Source organism: Hyperoodon ampullatus, assembly GCF_949752795.1.
Source record: "Hyperoodon ampullatus genome assembly, chromosome: 3".
Lineage (NCBI taxonomy): Eukaryota > Metazoa > Chordata > Mammalia > Artiodactyla > Ziphiidae > Hyperoodon > Hyperoodon ampullatus.
The window spans coordinates 19503257-19520155 of NC_136916.1; the positions used below are offsets into that span (position 1 = coordinate 19503257).

At 44.5% G+C, this 16899-nt stretch overlaps 1 protein-coding gene across 3 annotated transcripts in view; it reads right to left on the bottom strand.

The window, feature by feature from the left end:
• Nucleotides 1-16899, bottom strand: part of CAMK1D (calcium/calmodulin dependent protein kinase ID) — a gene marked incomplete at both ends in the record, with an annotated part of 415512 nt that overhangs the window by 26466 nt on the left and 372147 nt on the right. For all 3 annotated transcript variants that reach the window (XM_079699304.1, XM_079699306.1, XM_079699305.1), the window contains one exon: nt 4279-4354. In XM_079699304.1, the coding sequence (XP_079555430.1) occupies nt 4279-4354 (76 nt within the window). The remainder of the gene's footprint in view (nt 1-4278; nt 4355-16899) is intronic.

Here is a 16899-nt window from a genome sequence, read left to right on the forward strand (position 1 = left end):
GGTACACAAGCCTTGCTGTCACTCAGTCTACTTAGGAAACGACTTGTCCCGCCACATACATCATTAGTACTCTGATGAGAGGCATCATGTCTTTGTCATCTTGATTATCTTTAGCACCTACTGCAGTACCTGGAATAGAGAATGTACTCAAGAAATGCCAGTTGTTGACACTGATAATGGATGATTTTTTTTTTTTCTCTTTTTGGTTGCACCGTGCAGCATGTGGAACTTCCCCAACCAGGGATCGAACTTGCACCCCCTGCAGTGGAAGCGTGGGGTCTTAACCACTGGACCACCAAGGAAGCCCAATGATAATGATGAATTTGAGACCAGTGGTTCTCCAGGCATAGACCTATTATGTAGCAATTTATATCTAGGATTTGGCCTTTCACTCATAAGGATCTGAACATCTTGGAAGGTACAAATGAGACGTCCAAAGTCCATTCATTCTCTGCTTGAGACTCTCAGAGCTCCGGAAGGCACCAAGGAAGACAAAAACCCAGGCTGCCATTTTGAAATCTGACACAATCATGAAATCAACCTGAGACTAATCCCTGGGGTAAAGCTACTGGTGACCAGGTAACCATCAAGTTTATGCTTATCAAGTTTGTACTTAAGATAGAAACAAAGAAATACAGTATTTCTTTGCTTGATGCTCTATATGACCCCAACCAAATATTGTATTGTACACTGCAATGATAAGGATTTGGATGTCCTACTGCTCAGATCATACCCAGATTTATATCTCCACACATGCTTACACTAGTCAGTGGGTATCCCAAAGGCGTCTCAAGTTCAACATGCCCAAAACGAAATTCTTGATCTCACCTACCCCCTGAACTTGTTCCTACACTACTCTCCTAGCCATCTGCCCCAAACTTGGGTTTATCCCTGAAACATCCCTCTCCTTCATTCTTCACATTCAAAGTATATCCACCACTCCTCCTCCATTCCTGTCCCCCTGGTAGAAGCAAACATTACCACTCATCTGACCTAAGCCTCTGAACCAGTCTCCACACTCCACGTCTGCTCTGTCCAATCCCTTGTCCACAGAGTAGCCAGAATAACACTCGAGTGAAAATCAGATCACATCACACCTCTGGTCAACCCTTCTTTGGCTTCCCACTACACTTGGGTTAAAACCTAAGCTTTCTTCCAGATCTCTCCTTCCTCTGGCTCTTGCTGATATCTTCCTGTCTTGATACTCTAACCGTGTTGGCCTTCTGATATTTTCCTACCTATGGGCCATGGTGGACATGGTTCGTTACCTACTGCAAATCCATTTCCTGCCTTCTTCCTCACTAGCAGAACTGTGATTTCACTCAAGGGTGCACTGCACTGTAATACAAATGTTTGATATCATTGTTATTATAAAGTGGGTGCCATGCCCAACCTAAAACATCCATGTTTTAAGGGGAATTTGCTGTAATACTTTCACTAAGCTTCTGTCAACCAAACCATTTACTATGGACTGACTTCTGTAATCCAAATTCATATGCTGAAACCCTACCCCCAACATGATGGTGTTTGGAGATGCTCCTTTGAGAGGTAATTAGGTTTAGATGAGGTCATGGGGGTGGGGCCCTCATGATGGAATTAGTGCCCTTATAAGAAGAGATACCAGAGAGCTTTCTCTCTCTCTCTCTCTCTCTCTCTCTCTCTCTCTCTCTCTCCCATGTGAGGACACAGCAAGAAGGTGGCCATCTGCAAGCCAGGAAGAGGGTTCTCACCAAGAACCAAACCAGCTGACACCCTGACCTTGGACTTCCAGCCTCCAGAATTGTGAGAAATAAATGTCAGTTGGTTAAGCCACCCAGTCTGTGGTATTTTGTTAGAGCAGCAGGAGCTGACTAAGGCACCACTGCTTGGTTTTAAACAGCTTATCCCATAATGCAGTACACACCTCCTCATAGGTGTACTGATATATCATACCCTGATGCCAAGACTTCAGGGAGATAATTATATATACAATTATAGAATACAAAGGGAATCTATAGACATTAGTGCAGATCAGAGCAGTGGTTCAAGATTCAGGACAGATGTAATGGAACAAATAAGCAGAAGGTCAGATGAGGGCTATTTTGTTTTGCTTAGCTCCATGGAAGATTTCTCTAGATAACACCTGCTTTGCTAGAAGGGGACTGCCTTATCATTCATTTCTCTAAGTCTTTCACAGTCAAGGTGGGTGAGGATAAGAATTTTAGTTGAGGGTTTAGGGAGCCAGGTAAATAACACAGGGCCCACGGCCAGTATCTGCTCACCCAGGACCCTCCAATATGGTATGCAAAATTGTGTGAGTGTGAATTAGGGAAGAGGGTCCACAGCTTTCATTAGATTCTCAAAAGGGTTTGTAACCCACCTCCCCCCACAAAAAGGATGAAACTACTGCAGAAGATGGCCAATGTGACTTGGAACTGAAAGCATTCTCTAGGTGCAGTGTGTTAGCTTTGCAGCTCAGATGAACCTGGCTTTTACCTAATTCCGTAAGTGGGAGCACTACAGGCCAAATATATTATAAAGGATAAATTCTCCCGTGATAATGACAAGAATCTACAGGAGCTGTCAGCTATATCCTCACTCAACTGTAAATGCTGCCCAGTTGAATGTATGCTGTAGAAAAACCATTTGCCTCCCAAATAATGAGACAAAGCCAATACAGGGGGGACGTTTCCAGCATTCCCTGAGGATGCCACTGTCAGACCTTTCTCCCATCACAATCCCTCATAGCATTTCATTGTGTGCAGTGGGCTCCGTCGGTGAGAAAACATTGCACTCCTTGGGGATGCTAACGAGGAGAAATTCATTTCCTATCAATTTCAGAAACTCATTGGCCTAAACCTATCCTGAAAGTATGTTCCATAGTAAGTGTTTGAAAATTATCACTACAAAAAGAAATTGTAGCTTAAAAAGTAACTTTACAGTGGACTTAAGCAAATCAAAACATAAAAACCAAAATTGATCATCCTAAAATAACTGCAACAAGCTTATGACTATGGCATTTCCTGGGTCATGGAGATAAGGCACCTGAGAAGAAATGAGGAATTTAAAGGCTAAATTTTGGTTTTTTATCACATTTTTCTTATTGTGATTTCTGTTGGACATGCCCTAATATTTTCATAGTGGTTCGTATCCCCAGCAAAGCCAAGGTGGTGCACAAAAAGATGCTCAACACTTCACCAGCCGTAAGAGAAATGCAAATCGAACCCACAACAAGTTACCACTTCACACCTCTTAGGACGGCTATTACGAAAAAATGAAAAATAAGTGTTCGCAAGGATGTAGAGAAACTAGACCCTTGTGCTTCACTGTTGGTAATGTAAAATGGTGGTGTTGCTTTGGAAAACATTATGGCAGCTCCTCAAGTAGTTAAACATAGAATTACCATATGATCCAGCAATTCCACTTCTGAGTATACACCCCAAAGCATTGAAAGCAGGACTCGAACAGATATTTGCACACCTGTGTTCATAACAGCCTTATTCACAATAGCCAAAAGGTGGAAACAACCCAAGTGTCCGTTGATGGATGAATGGATAAACAAAATGTAGTATATACACACAATGGAATATAATTCAGCCTCAAGAAAGAATGAAATCCTGACACATAGTAACTACAACATAGATGAACCCTGAGGACATTATGCTAAGTGGAAAAAAAAAAACAGACAAAAAAAGACAAATATCTTATGATTCCACTTCCATGAGATACCTAGAGAAGGCAAATTCATAGAGACAGAAAGCAGAATGGTGGTTGCCAGGGGCTGGGGGGAAACGAATGGGAGTTAGTATTTAGTGGTTTTCAGTTTGGGAAGATGAAAAAGTTCTGGAGATGGATGGTGGTGATGGTTGTGCCATACTATGAATGTGCTTGATGCCATTGAATTGTACTCTTAAAAATGGTTAAGGAACTTCCCTGGTGGTGCAGTGGTTAAGAATCCGCCTGCCAATGCAGGGGACACGGGTTCAATCCCTGGTCCAGGAAGATCCCACATGCCGCGGAGCAACTAAGCCCGTGCACCACAACTACCAGGCCTGAGCTCTAGAGCCCGTGCTCTGCAACAAGAGAAACCACTGCAATGAGAAGCCCGTGCTCCGCAACGAAGAGTAGCCCCTGCTCACTGCAACTAGAGAAAGCTTGCACACAGCAATGAAGACCCAACGTGGCCAAAAAAAAAAAAAAAAAGGTTAAAATGGTGTACAAAATTAAATGTATCTTTTGTCACAATTTTTTTTTTTTAAAAAAAGGAAAAAAGAAGCCGAGGTGGCAAGCCATACTTACAAGATATAGGCAATCACCCCAATGGACCAGCAGTCGACAGCTTTGCTGTAGGGTTTCTGTGCGAGGACCTCGGGAGCTGTGAAACAACAAAGGAGAGACACAAGCTTGACAATTTAAAGGACTAAGACATAAGGCGGGTTTTTTGCTTTTTGCTCTTTTTGTCTGCTACTTGGGCTGAACTTTCCGTGATTCTAGAAACTGAGTAGGCAGACACAATCTGATATATTTGTTGGCTTTTGTAACTAGACAAAAGGGGAGCGTTTGTGTGTACAACTGGAGGTTATCAATCAATCAATACATACTTGATAGGAGGTATTTTATGTCAGTGCTGGGCTAAGCACTATAGCTCAGACCAGACTGAGAGAGAGGAGAGAATACTCAGTCTGGGGCCTGGGGTGTGATTCACCTCAAATCAGTTCAAGGAAGCATTTCTGGCCCCTGTGTAGGGCCTTTCTAGGTGCTGTGGGGACAGGCAGGTGAAGCCCCTTCCCCCTGCCTTCATGGGGCTGATAGTCAAGATCAGACCTAAAACCTTCTCTCCATGTCCTGCCTCAGGCCTGCTCCTGGTTCCTTCTCTAAGGTTTTGGCCGGGTTATCTGTCACTATACTGCCATTTTGTTTCCTCATCTGTGAAACAGGAAAAATGCTATTGAATCTCACTTCCTTGGTTCTAACCCACACTTCATCAAGCATCACCAGTCCAGGGCCTTGGCTTATTTTGTACTATTCCCATACTTCCTGTTCCGGCTGTGGCTACTGCCCAGTGTTGGATACCCACCCAGTGTCTGGCACTCAGCAGGGTCTGCCATACATATTTGTGCAAAGAGTAAATAAACACAGGGAAGGAAGTAAACCTTCTTCACAAGTAAAACCTCCTTTTTATGCAAATACATCTGATTGAAGTGTCTAGGATAAACTTTGCAGAAAGTTTAAGAAAGTAGAGAAAGTAAAAATAGCTCTAGCTTACAAGGCACTTGTCAGGCTAAGCTGTGTGTTCTATGCATTGGGGATGCGTTAACTCACCACAACCTTTCTTGGTGGGGAAGAGCTTAGTTATTCTTCTTCTTCTTCCCAAGTTACAGGAGAGGGTGCACGGGGACTCAGAGATCAAGCCACTTATCCCCAGGATCCAGCTGCCAAGAGGCCTCTACACCAACTTAGTCTAACCCGAATTAAGTGCCTGTGTGATCTGGGTCTCGTCCTCGTCATTCATAAACATTTTCTACTGTAATCCTTTCAACAACTCTGACACTTAGCCATTATCTGCACCTGATCCATAAAGAAAATGAGCCTCAGAGATGTTCCTTTTCTGACGCCACATAGGAGATATAGACCAGCTGGGATCTGAACACAATTCAATCTCACCCTTGTCCCAGCTCTTTCCACTGGAATCTACTGACTGTTAACGTGAGTCTTTCTTCAGTCTCTAAGCAAAGTCCTTTTGCAGAAAAATGAACAGGGAAACCCTCTCATCCTGTTGCAGATAAGCACCTTCCTGAGCAAGAAGAGGGAAGGACACAAACTCTTGCTGGATGTTTCTGGTTATGATGGTAAGAAATACAATCCACAGATGATCCCCAAATCTAATTTTAGGTTTCAGCCTCAATTCCTCCAAACTTCTGATCAGACTTTTTTTTTTTTAATTTAATAAGAGCTAAATAAATACGTTTGTACAGCTTTGCTGTGTTTACCCTCAATGCAGTAGCAGAAACAGAGAGTGTTACAAAGCTGGGGAACTCACAAACTGGAGAAGTGGCCCTTAGATAATCGGGAGCTGGCTGAATCCATCCTTCCTCTTCCCCAGAACTGCTAAGAGCCTCTTTCTCAGATGCTTCTATTATGGCAACTGACAAAAGGGAGTCATTTCCCACAGCCAACGTCTTGCTGATTTAGGAGGTAGGTGCTCTCAGAGCTGATGTTTTGTTCTGAGCAGCCACACGAGCACAGGTGGTGGGAGGGGACTGGTTCTGCAAGGAGCATATTTTGGAGCCTCCAGGGCCATCCTCGTGGCCTGATGGAAAGTTCAAGAGAGGCAGAAAAGGCTCACAGAGCTACATCTGACCCAGCCCCTCCTCCCGGCACAGCTGACAGCGGGCATCAGGAATGCCGCATCAAGCAGGTGGGCAGAGGCCCTGGCTTCCATGTCACGGCGTCTGCAGGGCTCTTTAGGGAGCTGGCGAGACAGCCTGGCCCAAACGCTCCACGAAACCAGATGTCAGCTGACGAGGGGATAAGACCCGGCCCCTAGAAAGCAGGGTTGACTCCTAGGAAGAGCTAACCCTCCGTGTTCTCCTGACCACCTCTGTGGATGGGGCAGGAAGGATTCTTTAAAAAATAAATCCTCCTCCTCATCATCATCTGTTAGAAAACAGCAAGTACTGGCCACCATCCATTGTTCAGCAAACAAAGGAATAAAGAACACGGTTTCCCTCCTGAAATCCACACACCTGGTGGTACCTGCACATCAGGCCCTTTGCCTGCAGTCTGGCAAATGCTCCAGTGTTCTGGAGAATCGGGCAGTGCAGACTTGAAAAGCAAGTGGCTGATTTTTATGCAAGTCGGAGCTTGGATGTTACTTGGGATGTTTAGATTCTTGAAACCACAGATGCCACGAATTTTTGAAAATATGAGATTTTTGTTTAACTAGTAAACTTTATAACATCAAGTATATGCTTTTGTATAAAAAGACTTCTGATTTAGATCAACAGTATGGAGGTTAGGGAAAAGTTCTAAATGATTAACAAATACCAGGGTATCTACATTGGTGGTGGAACTCTATGTACTTGTGCCAAACATGTCTTGTTCTCTTTGGTGTTGTGTCTTATCTGGGTCACAGCAACTGCAATGAAATATAAACATTTTTTAACCATTGGTGGCAGGTGAACCATTTGCCCTCTGGTGAGGTCCTTAATTGCACTTGAACCCAATCCAGAGAGTGAAGCCAGAAGTGTAACGTCATGGTACAAAAGACAAAGCAAACTGATTTGGAAATAAAATTCTCACCAACTTAAAATATTTTTTAAATTGTATGATGGCACACACGTGAATGGCTTAAATTCTATTTTCCTTTGTGATATGATTCCTGGAAACAAATGTTCTTTGGGACATTGTTTGAACAAGCCCACCTAGCTTTAAATAGCTAACTTGTCATCTCATAGTAATTCTTGAAAAAAATAAATTCTCAGACAATATTCAAAACCCTCCTGACAATTTGATATGGTGAACAAATCATGAACCCCTGAGGTCAGGTGGGATATTTTCTCTCCCGCTGTCTGCGTCCTGCCGTTGGCGCTATTGTTTTGCCAACCTGTTGTACTTATCTGGTTTTTGGTCCTCCTTCTGTTCCCCTGATCCCTTTCAGCTGGAGTGCTGGGAGAATCCCCTTCTCTCTGATCTTTTCATAGACCCGTTTTCACTTTGAGAACCAGCCAAACTCCCTTGTGTTATCAATCTTATACCATTGGCAAGAATTCAGCTGTAATTCTAAAAAGTCACAGCATCCAACTTACAAACTTTGGGACAACAAATGAGCTCCCAGGCTGAGGAAGCCCAGAGCACGGTCCATCCAGAGACTTGGAAAGTGATGAGGGTTCTCTGTGCCACCATCATCCCATCTCTCCCCCAGCACTGGCAGGAGATGCCGATTAAGAACTTCTTCACCACGGAGAAACAGTTTTCTCTCCTAATCGTACCCAGCATAATTCATGTGTCGTGGGAGGTTGGCAGTGACTCTGGCCAACCCCACACCTTCTAACAGAGGGAGGCTTTGAATCGAAATAACTTAATTGGAGCTATTGACAGAGAAAGCAGTCATTAAGAGGCACCGTGGCTTGTTGGTGATGGCATCAACCCCCAGGCAGAGCAGGAAAGGGCTCAGTTTCCTGGCACACCCATAGCAGAAGGGAAAGACTCCAGTGGGGTGGGCATACACGTTCCTCCAGTGCATTTCAAGGCCTGGGCCCTCGGGGCTGTCAGTGGCTACCAGTGGCAGTAGAGAGACCCACCCACCCGGAAGTGCCCAAGGGACAGATCCAAGATAGGTGGCTGGTCCAACCTCCCGACTGCCTCTTAGGCTTGGCTGAAGTCAGCCTTTTAGGCCAGAAGGGAGTGGCATGATATACTGAAAGTGATGAAAGGGAAAAACCTACAACCAAGAATACTCTCCCCAGCAAGGCTCTCATTCAGTTTCCACAGAGAAATCAAAAGCTTTACAGACGAGCAAAGGCTAAGAGAATTCAGCACCACCAAACCAGCTTTACAACAAATGCTAAAGGAATTTTTCTAGGCGAGAAACACAAGAGAAGAAAAAGACCTACAAAAACAAACCAGAAACAATTAAGAAAATGGCAGTAGAAACATACATATCGACAATTACCTTAAATATAAATGGATTAAATGCTCCAACTAAAAGACACAGACTGGCTGAATGGATACAAAAACAAGACCCATATATATGCAGTCTACAAGAGCCCCACTTCAAACCTAGGGACACATACAGATTGAAAGTGAGGGATGGAACAAGATACTCCATGCAAATGGAAATCAAAAGAAAGCTGGGGTAGCAATACTCATATCAAACAAAATAGACTTTAAAATAAACACTGGGGCTTCCCTGGTGGTGCAGTGGTTGAGAGTCCGCCTGCCAGTACAGGAGACACGGGTTCGTGCCCCAGTCCGGGAAGATCCCACATGCTGCGGAACAGCTGGGCCTGTGAGACATGGCCGCTGAGCCTGCGCGCCATGGCCACTGAGCCTGTGTGTCTGGAGCCTGTGCTCCGCAACGGGAGAGGCCACAACAGTGAGAGGCCCACGTAACGCAAAAAAAATAAATAAATAAAATAAAATAAACACTGTTACAAGAGACAAGGAAGGACACTATATAACGATCAAGGGATCAATCCAAGAAGATATAACAATTGTAAATATGTATGCATTCAACATAGGAGCACCTCAAGGCAAATGCTAAGAGCCATAATAGAGGTGGAGAGAACAAGGGTGGGGTGGAGGCAGCTCCACCTGGGTGACATGTGTTGGGCCATGACAGTTGGGTTCCCAGGTCTATTCATCAAAAACCTGTAACACACTAGCCTCTGGTAGGCTCCTACCATACCTTATCCATCCCTTTACTGCTGTGTGAATCACACTGTCAAGGTCCAGACTTCATGCTGCTGGAGAACATCTCTAGACTGTATTTTCAGGGCTTAGTACATTCTGGTTGTTCACCAAACGGTGATGCAACTGAACCCAACCTACTCAACACACACGCCATTATTTCTATAAGAAAATGTTTTCCAAACGTCAGACAACTGATTTACAAATAAACTTAGCTGCCTCAAATATTTTTGGTGAGTACCTACAGGAACAAAAAAATGAGAGGGTCACAAATAAATTTTGGATTGCAAGCAACTGTCATTTGGGAAGTCCCTGTATTAGGTGCAAGTTAGATAAATTGCTGACTACATGCCCTATTTCTGACATGAATTTGGGAGATAAAAGAACCAGAATTAGCCCTAATTCTCTGTGGGTGTCTGTCATTCATGTTGCTCTCGTTTTAAAAGCTTTTCTCAAAGGGATTTCAGAATTATTAGTTCTACGGCTAAATGGCAGAAAAGATAGTCTGTTAAATGATCTCTCAGAACCTCCTTCCTGGTCAGATCTTGGGGACTATCAATTCAGGTTTTTTGAGGCTACTGCCAATAGAAACAGTATCCCATCAGCTTAATTTACCCCAGTCAATAGAAGTGATCTCCATATAAACCACACAGCCTCAGCAGAGCATCCCACGAGCTACTGGAGAGATCTGTGGACAGATGTTCCCTCCTCTGAGCCCCAGGCTTAACCCACGCTCTTTAGTGAAACAGTACGTTCAAAATTTAAAATAATTGAATTTACTGCTGTGAGACTCACTACCAACCCACTGTGGAAAATTCCACTTGGTGGGAAACGTCTTCTATAAACCGAGCTGTTTTATATTGATTCAGAGCAAGGTTTCCTGGTAAAGGGAAGGACTCCAGAGATTTCAGAAAGAAAAAAAACAAAGAATTTCAGAAACTTTTCATGTTGTTTTTAAAACAACTAAGTTGCCCATTTTCCTTACTGAAAGAGAGAGAGGAAAAAAAGGCTTAACCAAGTGGAATTGGAAACGAGGACAGTGGCTTGTGGAGGTGGGGGCCACAGTCACCAGTCCTCAGGCTCTCATAAAACAGGAAAGGAATTTTCCCATTTCCTGCGTCCAAGGATGTGCTGAGAACCGTCTCTGCAGAGAGCGGGGAGAATGAGATCTCATCGTGTTACCACGTTCATGCTCAAGGTGATCTGTTCCCCTCCACGGATGTTTGAGGACCACTCCTCTTTGTACTTCAAATATGACCCCTTCCACTGGGAGAAGGGTGGGGACACAAGCAGGAGGGGCATCCCAGGGTGGCAGGAGCAGCCCTCGATGCTGGAAAAGGAGAGCTTGTGGTCCAGAACCATGGTGGTGGTGTTTCTCCTTATTCAATCATTTAATGGGCTGCATCTCACTTCAGGCACTGGCTTTATGGGTGACGAAAGCACACCTGGCCCCTGCCCTCATGGCACACCTGTTCTCCGGGGCGTTGAGGGTAGACACAAGCCACAGACGTAGTGCCAGCCTCGGCCGCCCTCCTAAGGACGATGATCAGAGTCAGACAAGATCATGGCAAGATGGGAGAGGTGGTGTTGATTTTTAAGTTTAACTCAGTCGAAATCCAACCCTGAAACTACTGAACTTACTCTAAATAAACCTCAAAAATATCCAAGGAAAGAAAATATTACCTCCAATAGTCAAATGATGGGGGAGGTGCAAACAGAATGAGAAAGATACAGCCGGAGAAAGAAATCGCTGTGGCTAGTGGTGCTGTTAATAAGTATATGCACGTTGTTCATGTTGTTTTCCAAGAATAAAGTAATAGGCGTAAAGATGAAAGAGTAGGAGAGGTCTGAAGGATGTGAAATGGTTGCCGGGATTTAGGTTCTTGTTACTTAAAATGACTTTAGTTGTCTGGATTTAAGAAGTTTTAAATAGTCGGGCACATTGGCTTTTCAGTGAAAGAAACGTAGGCTCCACCACTTACTACATGTGTGGACTTGGGTAAGTCCCTTAATCTTTCTCAGCCTCCATTTTGTTCATCTGTAAGATGGGAACATTAATAGAGCCCAACTCTGAGGATTGTTAAGAGGTTTAAAGGAAATAAGCAGCACATATATATGGGTATAATTAGTAGTTGTTATGTAAGGAGGAAAAGTTGGAAAGATCATAGGAGCAAAAAGAATGTAGGTTTTATTACTCTCTAGAATTAAGGCTGAACGGATTCTTGATATCATTTGGTACTTTCCTTCAACTCTAGCGTAACATAGAATGATTCATAAATGAAGATTTCCACCCTTTTGATGAAAACCCTCAGAAGTCAGGACAGAGCTGGGCCCACACGTGATGCAAGGGCAGGTCAGGAGAACTTGAATCTTAGAGTTGGAAGGAGCCAGTTGGTCCCTTTGTTCATCTAGTTCTTGATCCTTGTGGTCACTTCATCACCAACACATTTACATCATCATCCCCCCTTGGTCCAGGCACCAGCCTAGACACGGCAACAGGAGCAGGTTGTTCATCATGGTTGACAGACAGCGCTGTGGGCATCAGGACCATCTGTCCTGATATTAGAGATCCATGTCATGGCCGAGGACCTCTGGCTGTGCGTGGCCCCTTCGTGGCTCAGCATTTATTGAGGGGAGAGGCTGTGCTCCTTCCACATTTCCTCTCCCTGCCCTGTCCCCCTCCTTCCCCCAGCCCCACCCTCTCCTACCTCCAGGCCAGGTGTCATCAAGATTCCCATCCCCATTGTCCTGAGCTCTCCCCATCCTTTAAGTAGCTACAAGGGTGCAATGCCCAGTTCTAACCAGTTCTTGTTTTCATTGGCCCCAATTATAATTCTTTTTTAAAGGGGTGTTTAAAGATTATTCTGGGTATATCCTAATTTTCTCCCTAATTCTTTTTCTTTTTAAATTAAGTATAGTTGATTTACAGTGTTGTGTTAGCTTCTGGTGTACAGCAAAATGATTCAGTAATATGAAAAAGAATATATATATATATATTCTTTTTCATATTCTTCTCCATTATGGTTTATTATAGGATATTGAATATAGTTTCCTGGGCTATACAGTAGGACCTTGTTGTATATCTATTTTATATGTAATAATTTGTATCTGCTAATCCCAAACTCCTAATTTATCCCTCCCCACCCCTTTCCCCTTCGGTAACCATAAGTTTGTTTTCTATGTCTGAGTCTGTTTCTGTTTTATAAATAAGTTCATTTGTGTCATACTGTAGATTCTACATATAGGTGACATAATATGGTATTTATCTTTGTCTGGCTTACTTCACTTAGTATGATAATCTCTAGGTTCATCCACGTTGCTGCAAATGGCATTATTTCATTCTTTTTCATGGCTGAGTTATAGTCCATTGTGCGTGTGTGTGTGTGTGTGTGTGTGTGTGTGTGTGTGTGTGTGTGTATGTCACATCTTCTTTATCCATTCATCTGTCGATGGACATTTAGGGTTGCTTCCATGCCTTGGCTACTGTAAACAGTGCTGCTATGAACACTGGGGTGCATTCCCTAATTCTCTGGAGTGTGTAAAACTGCTGACATCTGTGCCACCTGCTGAAACAGAGCCGACAAGATGCTCAGATCAGCACCTCTACCTGTCTTTGAACAAGCTTCTGTCTTTGAAAATGAACTTGAAACTTCTAACTTACTATGTAGCCTATGATGTCAGCAGACAGACATGCAGGCAGATGGGCAACCTGCCAGCCTACAGCTTAGTCTAAGGTTCATCTGTTGACCCTGCTGGCTGGCCTCGCCTCCCTGAGGAGGCCACAGAGAAAGGCATTTGACTTGAACTTGATGCATGCCATGGTGGGGAGGAAAAGGCTCTGAGACACGAAAGCCAGTCATGGTCAGAGGTAGTGGAGTCTTCTTTTAATATCATGGCTTTTCCCAAGTTGCTCATGAAAGGAGGTCAGGAGGCCTAGGGGTCAGGGGGCCTGGATTCAAGTTCCACTCTGCTGGGCAGGCTGGCAACGTGATAGCATCTTTACAGGAAGGAGCCTAAGAGAGGAGTAGGTGGTCTAATGGGAGAGCACCGAACTTCCATGCGGGTTTTAAAATCAGATTGTGCACCTGTAGACTGGTGCTAGCATCTGTCACCTCTGACCCAGCACTGAATCAGAGGACAGAATTAGAAGCTGGGCTCTGCACCAGTGTACCTCGAATTCATCATCTTTCTGTGTCTCAGTTTCCTGTCTTGAAGGGCACCTGCCAGTCTGTCCCAGTGTTAGGCCTTCATGGAAAAGAATCTGTGCTCACCCGTAGAGCTGCAGGTGTCCCCTCCTTCTAAGGCATACAGTTGTCCCTCAGCATCTGTGGGGATGGGGGTCCAGGACCCTCTGTGGACACCAAAATCGGTGGATGCTGGAGTCCCATACGTAAAAAAATGGCATAGTATTTGCATATTACCTACGACATCCTCCTGCGCACTTTACCTCTAGATGACCCGTAACACTTAACACAGTGTTAACGCTGGGTAAGTCGTTGCCGGTAAGCAGTAAATTCAAGTTTTGTTTCTTGGAGCTTTCTGGCAATTTTTCAAAAATATTTTTGATCTGCAGTTGGTTGAATCCGAGGATGTGGAACCCGTGGATCCAGACGGCCAACTGTACCGTTAGGGATTTGTGTCCAAGGACACTTGATCCAAGTTTTCCTGTCCCTGAGGGATTTCCACAGGTAGTGAGAAGGGACATAGCTCCTCTGCTGGAGGATAAGTGGATAGTCTTAAACCAAACTGTAATATAGTTCCAAAGATTTAGTGACACTGCGTGTCATCATGGTGGTGAAAAGGATGTCACTGCAACAGTGGGAGATGCACACTACTATGTACAATAGATAACCAGCCAGGACCTACTGTATAGCACAGGGAACTCTACTCAATATCTTGTAATAATCTATAAGGGAACAGCATCTGAAAAAGAATAGATATATACATATATGTCTATATAGATATAGATATGTATAAAGGAATCACTTTGCTGTACGCCTGAAAGTAACACAACATTGTAAAAAAAAAAAAAAAAAAAAAACAGTGGGAGAGAAAGAGGACCTTTCTACCCAGTAGTGGACTGTTCAGAGACGGTAAATAAAATTCTAAAGATCAAGGAAAGTAAGATTCAGGCATAGAGCTCAGAGGAGCATCCAGTCTCAGTAAGAGCTGCATTACAACGAGGAGGTGGTACTGAACGGGCTAACTCAGATCTGCTTCCCGCTAGTAGAATTTTCAGCAGGAGGGGTATTGAAAAAGAAAAAAAAAATGCGCTGAGGGGCTTTACCGTGAGCATCTTAATAAGCAGATGTTGCTTCACCTAGGTTTAGAGGATTGCAATCTGGATTGTTGGCAAATTAAAACACAGCTGAGATACAGAATCATTCCTCGCCGGTGGTTTGTCTTCAGCCTGACGCTGCGGAAGAGGAGCAGAAACTTCTTGGGACAGCTCTGTTCTCTTTCTGGGGGTTATAGGTTCCTTAGCTCTTTCTCACCCTCCCCCAAAGCTGTAATTTACTAAAAATGCATCGCAGATGAGCAGCTCACTTGGATTTTCCTAGTAGCTTCTTGAATTTTACCACAGGCATGAAGAGTCCCCATTAAAGCACCATCCTGGTTTCTCATTACCAGTCTGATGGGAGCTGGGTTACTATTCAAATGCTGCCGAAGCCAAAATGTGGCTGATGGGTGGTGGGGAGAGACTGAGGAACGGGAAGGGAGTGGAAAACGGGAGGGCAGCTGGTTTCTGGTGTTTTCAAATGTGGGAGAGACCTGGAACTCAATGTTACAGCGGAAGAAAAATGTTCTGAGTAAGGCATTTTAGAGCAATGTGGCAACGGATAACCCCGTAATGTGTTCCTTGCAGGTTGTCCCAGGATTCCACCTCCGCCCTAAAGGGTTTGTGAACCGCAACCGGATGGTGACTCTGCACTGAAGCCCTCCTCACTTCTGAAATCTGATGAGCTACACTTCAACATAAAGAAGACTGTTACAGTCATTCCAGTGTTTGGGTTTATAATCATTAAAAGAAAAAAAAAAGAGTGAGTTACAAAATGCTGCAGTGCTTCTTTCCTCTCCGCCACCGCAAAATGGTACCAGTTTAGAAACCATGAAACTCCATCCCAGGATTCAAGTACTGAGAGAGGAGCCGTCAGGAGCTCCAGAAGGATGGAGAGTGCTTTACAAAGAGTTTTAAGAGGGATTAGTGGGCTGGGGGCTCTTCCAGGGCAGGGCTGGGTTTACTTGGCACACGTTCTGATCATGAGCTTCTGCCCTCGGCCATATTCAGTATGTCAAGGCTAATACCAGGCCCTACAAGCCTCCCCACGTGGGGAGGCCCTGTTCTCTCTGACAAATGGGGTCTGGCTGCAAGCGCCCAGTGTGATGAAACGGTCGCTGCTGGTTGTCACTGAGTAGCTGCTGAGAGAGAAGGAACGAGAAAGTTCTGATGTGGGTCCTCCACCTACTCAGCTGTGCCCTGTGTGACAATTCATCAGTTACATAAAATCCTGTTTCAACGCTAACAGTCTGAGAGGGTGAGAACAATGACGTAATGCTCAGAGCCGTGTACTAAAATACGGTATTTAAGTGAACACCAAATAAAAACCGAGCTCTTTGGGAGAAAATGACCACACAGAAGAGTGAAGATTAAAGCAGCAGGAACAGAGGATCTATGAGGAAAGATAAAAGGAGCTGCGTGACTTAGCCTGCTTGGGAGAACAGAGATGGATGACGTCAGCTTAACAGTTTTTTCTTGTCTGTTCTGAGTGAAGATGGGAAAAAAATGACAGTCAATATCCTTGACACGCGAATATTTATACACTTAAAGGATACGAGGTCACACATCTGTAGACATACAGAATAGCAGAACCAGAAAAAAATCATGGAGGTCAACGCATAAGCAGCTTTTGGCAGGAAAATACTCTGCGGGAAAGAGCTCTTTGCAGAAGGCGCCCCTTTGCCTTGTCACTAACCTTAAACCAGGCGCCTCATGCTCTACTCATCTCCAGTCCGAGCACATCTTTCATATCTTTTGATCACACAATACTTTGCCTAAGTTCTTGGTTCTTTCATAGACCAGAGAAGTAGGAATGAAAAGTAAGTAACTGAGAGATGACCAGATCTCTTCCTTAGCTTCCCTTCAGGAATCTTGCAAACTGTGTGAACAAGGTGGGGTCTAAAGAAAGATCACGAGGACTCGACCAGCCTGCACCCAGCCTGCACACAGTGGGGATGGCGACAACTCTGACCCCCTACCTCAAAGATTCACCGAGATTACTTCCCTGTTTCCCTTTAAAAGCCTTCATGGTGGGGTTCCCTGGTGGCGCAGTGGTTGAGAATTTGCCTGCCAATGCAGGGGACACAGGTTCGAGCCCTGATCTGGGAAGATCCCACATGCTGCGGAGCAACTAGGCCCGTGAGCCACAACTACTGAGCCTGCGCGTCTGGAGCCTGTGCTCCGCAACAAGAGAGGCCGTGATAGTGAGAGGCCCACGCACCGCGATGAAG